Genomic DNA, 6,000 nt, shown 5'->3' with positions numbered 1-6,000 from the left:
GCGAGGTTGATCTAATTTTAAATGTAGACCAGGCCTTAGGCTCCTAAATGCCTAAATCATTTTTGAAAACAGAACTTATGTGATTTTGAACATTTTACCATAAGCCTTTAATTTATAAAAAGTGGAAATCTTTACAAAACTTTTTCAACAAAAAAATCTGAAGATGGAAACAGAGGTTTATATTTTTGTAATAAAGAATATAACAAATTTAAAGACAAATACTAAGTCAAGTAAATTTCTACCGCAATGTGTACAAAACCATTAAAAATATAGTGATTAAAAATAGGTTACTACATACTGTTCAGATTCTGCAGCACTTCAGCATTACAAAAAAAAAAAAAATCAATGGACTAAATTCTGCCTGCAGTTATTGATTTAATTGGATTATTCTGTTAACATTACAGAATGATGATGAAAATTAGTAAGCCTTGGAATGTTTCATTAAGGAAAATTTAGATAGTTGAACACTAGCTATTTTGTTCTATTTGTGGCCTGTATTTGAGAAGATTATTTTGGATGGATCAAAGGAGTTAATCTGGATTTGTGTGTGTGAATAACTGAGGGCAAAACCTGGCCCACTGATTTTTGATTGAGGTCCTTCAAAGTTTCCGAGTGGAAAGAACAGTGTCTTGTAATAGAACCGGCAACACTACAAAGTATTAGAAGAGTCTTTTTAGGGTGGAGATAGGGATAAGTTTCAACTGCATTTCCAGCTCAATTTCTTCCCCTCCCCCCTTTTCTTCTTTCTTTCTTTTGTTTTTCAGTAGTGTTGTGTGTCACCCATCACAAGTAACAAAAATGAAATTAAGTAATGAGGTAAAGTGTGTTCTACCAGCAGATCTTTCGTACTAACATAACTCAATTAAATATTACTCGCAGTGGTAACAAGACTTAAAAGGAAAAAGCCATAAGACAAATTCTTCACTACAACTGAATTCTAAAACAAGCTTTCAAAGCCAAAAACCTTAGCACAGAAATGATAAGTAAACCAGCTTCTGATCCCAATATAAGTTGCCTGTACAATTTCCTTTAAAACAGGAACCTGAAATCAAGTTTTCCACAATACATATATATCCCTTTTAATGCCCCACCTTTCCTTCTCCCCTTTTGCACAAATACACATCCTCAACACTGCAAACGTGCAGTGATTTTTAAGTGATCTGAAGGGAAAAGGAGTCCTATTTGTCTCAGAAAAGCGACTCGTGCTGCATTCCTTTACCAGCCACAGTAAAGGTGTGACATATTCTACGCCTCAGTCCTTCCCTTTACTTCACTCATTGCAGCTTCCAAAATCCACACAAAGAATGCATGCTGGCCCACCCCCAATACACGGAATCTTCAGAGCATTTGAATGACACAGTGTAGAAAAACAGTTTACACATCTACAATATATTGTAACTCTTAGTTCAATTTTAAATATATTTAAAAGATCCTTAGGAATGAAAACATCGGAAATGAATGAAAAACATATGTACACCTCCACCCTTGTAGGCACAGACCTTGACTAGTGAGGAAGGGCTAGAAATAAAGGTGCAATGACCAACATCTCCCTTGAACCGATTCAGATGAAGAACAGTCTTGCAGTATACCAGAGAGGTTGATTTTCATACAGCATATCTGTATTAAAGCTATCCAGTCGAAGACAGCATGCTAATTCTTATCAATTCCCCTCAGGGGAAATGCACCTTAAATTTTTTTTTTTACTTTTCGATACAATTTGTTATATTACCCATTCCTTCCTGCTTCAGACGCAAGGAACTCCCTCATTAGTGTAGTTTACTTTTTTAGATAGTTAGGACTGAAGGTGTTCCCTTTGTCATGGTATTTTTTTTGTTTAATATAGAGCTATTTATCCCCCAAACAAGAGCTGAGACTCAAGTTTTTAAGCATTTTAAAACAAAAACAAAAACAGATACCATACCAAAGCACAGCATATAATGTAAGTTTCAGTTGCAATAGCTTTGTTTTTCCTTATATAAAGCTATGTTACGGTGGACTGTGTTAGGTTTCTTCCCATCTCCTCCATTTTTGCAGGACTAATCATGGGGAAGGAACACGAATACGGAACAATCCTTGCTGAAGCTGCAGTCGGAAAAGCTTGCAGTTTGCAATCCGCAAGGCTGCGCAGCCAGTGCGGCGAAGGTCTGATGGAAATAATGGTTTAGTATGGTGCCATGTTCCTGTGCTCCTTTTAAACTCTCTAACGTAGTCATAATTGGTACCTAAAGTTAAATAAAAAACAGAAATTCATTGTACACTCAGTTACAAAGTATCAAGCAATTTAAATCTAATGATGCCAATATATTTCCAGACCAAATGGAAGAACAAAAACTGTTCTGATCAATTTCTGAATATGTTGGCAGACAAGTTTTCAAAAGAAAAGCTGAGAAAAACTTGTTTTAGAAGAACAAAACAAAGGAAAGAGCAACAACAAATTTGGGACCCATTTTACCTAATTTTCACAGTTACACATAGGTAGCTATGAAAGTAAATTAAAAATCTTTCAAGAGCCAGTAGAGAGGTAGGTGACATCGAGAGTAATTAGTTCCAAACATTGGTACAGGCAATGCCAATTTTAGAAGCTACAATGTTTGAGGATTTCAAAACACCAGTGGGATGGGTTCTTTGCTGGAAGATGGAGCACTCCATGTGAAAGAGAACATCTGGGAAAAAGAGGTTTAGCAATTATGAATAAAATATGTATGTCGTGTTCATATGACACCTAGTTTCTGTTGTGACAGATCATCATTTTGGGCAAGTTCCAAAGCAAAGAATTATAATACAGGCCTTTGAAAAAACATGTAGAAAACAAAGTCAGACATTCACCACAAGTAAGGAATAGGTCCATATATTTCAGAAGCTAAAGAGATGTTCTGTGGATGTACAAATCAATATCCTATATGGATGTAATGAACTAATTCTTTAATGTTTCAAAGACCAGTATCCCACTCTAATCATTACTGGAAGTGCCATGGGTACCTGCTCTTCTTTCTTTAAACTACTATAAAGATTTCTTAGTATTTGCTTGGCAACTATGCCAGCTCTGTGTGTCAGAGCCATTTCCAGCACAAATCCAGGGTTTAACAAGAACGTCGGGGGGGGGCGGGGAGCGGTAGGAAAACAAAGGGAAATAGGCTACCTTGCATAATGACTTAGCCACTCCCAGTCTCTATTCAAGCCTAAGTTAATGCTATCCAGTTTGCAAATTAATTCCAATTCAGCAGTCTCTCACTGGAGTCTGGGTAGGGAGAAAACCTGGATTTGTGCTGGAAATGGCCCACCTTGATCATCATACACATTGTAAGGAGAGTGATCACTTTACATAAGCTATTACCAGCAGGAGAGTGGGGTGGGGGGAGAGAAAACCTTTTGTAGTGATAAACACCCATTTTTTCATGATTTGTGTGTATAAAAACATCTTCTGTATTTTCCACAGTATGCATCCAATGAAGTGAGCTGTAGCTCACAAAAGCTTATGCTCAAATAAATGTGTTAGTCTCTAAGGTGCCACAAGTACTCCTTTTCTTTTTGCGAATACAGACTAACACGGCTGTTACTCTGAAACCTATCTTGAAGAGGTAAACTTGTAACACTAGTTTCTAAAATGTTTCCTACATAACTTCATTGCTCTCCTTTCTTTCAAATGTGCGGTGATTGTCCTTGGTATATATTCTCTTAGCAACATTTACTAGTGCAAAGAAGCAATGACATCGTTGCAGAAATCTCCACAGCATAATCTTGCTATGAGTTATTATTGTTACTCAATTTGTAGGCTAAGCAGATGCACCAAATTGCTGACATACCAATGACAATGATTTTGAGGAACAGTTATGAGGTTCCTTCTCTATTGTACACACAAATCCAAGAACTTGCTGTTAGCCTTGGTCTATTTTCCTAACCTTAGCAGCAGTAATCAACCAAAATATCCTAAAAGAATTCTGAAATCTTCTGGGGCATTTTAAATCGTGTTGGTGCTCAGAAACACAAACATAGGATTCCCAGTCAAAAGGCTAAATTCTGCTGTTCGTTATCTGTCAATTTAATATAACAACTCCCCCACCCCCAAGGTCAATGGCAACTAAGAGCACAATGTGACTCAAAATCTTGAAACTTGGACCAAAATACAAAAATCTTACTCTTTTATTCTAAGAAGTCAATTTAAATAATTTTAAAACGTAAGAAAATTAGAAGAAAACAAGCAACCTGAAGTTACTAGTTCTGATTCTAACCTGTATCAAGATCTCCAATGACATAAATACTGGCCCCAATAGGTACAGCTCCATACACAAAGGAAGAACTGGCTGGGATGCATAAATTCTGATCATTTAGATAAATCCATCTGTAAGAAAAAGCAAAAATTTTGTACATGATTATTGACAAGATCTGTGCGCTAAAAACTCAGACGCTTTTCGACAAAACAGTTTTGCCAATTATAAACGAAAGCAAAATCATGCAAACTGACATTTTAGAAAGAGGCTCTCACTGGGAACTGGGCATCCAAGTTCCTTAGTCCTTGTCGATCAGCAAAGATATTGTGGAATAAGCTATTTAGTTATTCCACAATAGCTCCCTGTGTGGACGTTATTCCAGAATTCCACATGGAGAGTTATTCTGAAATAGCTTATTCCACAACAGCTATGCCGGTCAATTTCCCTGGGTAGACAAGACTTTAGCAAGCTTTGAAAAGTCTCAGTCTTTAATACTTGCTTTTACATCTATGCTGATTTTAGGACACAGTACAGGAAATAGTAAGCTCTTATACTATGTTTTTGTTACCAGTATCTCCCCCCCTAAAATTCTCATGCCAAACTTGTAGTCCTACTCAGTCATCGTCAGAGGTAAATTATTACTTAAGAAGTATGCAGCAGTTGATGAGTTTTATTTTCAAACCAGGAACAGGAGAGTAGACACTCAGAGTGCTTGAGGATTTTTGGTAAGTGAATGAAATGTCTAGCCTTTTCGGAGAGGAAGACAGTTTTTCCAATTTTATATCATGCTCTGTTTGGTTTCCACCCCTGTTGAAATACTAGGAATCACAGCTGTTTTCTCATTAAAAGGATCCTCCATCTTCAACACCATGGCAGTCTGACTTTCTTACTGACTGAAGAAGACCAATTGTTCCTACAAATACCCTTGCAAGCCAGAAAACTAATGTGCATTCACAACAAATATGCTGACAAGACTGGTTTATACAGTTGTCTGATTGTAAATACTTGAAGTACAGAGCTGCCAATTTAATTGCCTCTTCCATGGTTTTGAAGCAAATATCTACAGATTCCTGCCACATTTCTACAGATGCTGATATACTTTTATTTACAGTTCAGTGCAGAATAATCAAGACTACTTAAAAGTAACCTTACAAGGGCCATAAAGGACAATATGGGTAAGGACAAGAACTTTTGGGGAAAAAAATTTACAGGAGTCCTGAAGATTTTGGATAAAATGCCTGGAGATTTAAGGAAAAATATCCCCACAGATGTTGCCGACTTTTTTGTATTCCTGTTCCATCCCCATTCATTACTCAAAAGTAAATTCTTTCTTGATTCAACTCAGTCAATTTGATGGGAAGCTGATATACAAATAAGTTATTTTAGAAAGAAACCGAAAGATTTGTAAGGGCTGATTAAAACTAAGAATTAGACGCCTACATTTCTACTTTGCTCTGAGCTTTCTGTATTGTATGACAGAAGCTCACTCCAGTCTCACGGTTCAGTACATTCAGATTTATATCTTTAAAACAAGCAAATAGCATCATACTTTGTTTAAAACAAGGAGAAAGGATGGTCTTGTGCTCAGGTACAAGACTAAAAGTCAGGAGACTTGGGCTGTATTCTTTTGGACAAGTCACTTAATCTCTCCAAAATATCTTTTCTAAATCACCACTGGTCTGCAACACCTTGGTAAACATACCAGTGCATTACCAGGGTCAGTGCTAATGCTGTAAATAATTTGTTTTAAAATCCATCCTTTTATAGAAGCCCAACCTTCAAACCGGGGTGG

The 6,000-nt window shown here is 36.7% G+C and overlaps 1 protein-coding gene across 2 annotated transcripts in view; it reads right to left on the bottom strand.

Annotated features, from left to right (window-relative positions):
- Positions 1-367: 367 nt before the first annotated feature.
- GAN (gigaxonin) overlaps positions 368-6,000 on the bottom strand; it is a 41,028-nt gene continuing 35,395 nt past the window's right edge. For both annotated transcript variants that reach the window (XM_084645053.1, XM_084645054.1), the window contains exons 10-11: positions 4,230-4,339; positions 368-2,222 (exon numbers count right to left, since the gene is read on the bottom strand). In XM_084645053.1, coding sequence (XP_084501179.1) covers positions 2,041-2,222; positions 4,230-4,339 — 292 coding nt within the window. In that variant the 3' untranslated portion in view covers positions 368-2,040. The remainder of the gene's footprint in view (positions 2,223-4,229; positions 4,340-6,000) is intronic.

The sequence above is a fragment of the Lepidochelys olivacea genome (genome assembly GCF_965140295.1).
Source record: "Lepidochelys olivacea isolate rLepOli2 genome assembly, chromosome: 12".
In the NCBI taxonomy this organism is placed as follows: Eukaryota; Metazoa; Chordata; order Testudines; family Cheloniidae; genus Lepidochelys; species Lepidochelys olivacea.
Note: the sequence above shows the minus strand (reverse complement) of the source record. Positions and strands in the feature narration are given on the sequence as shown.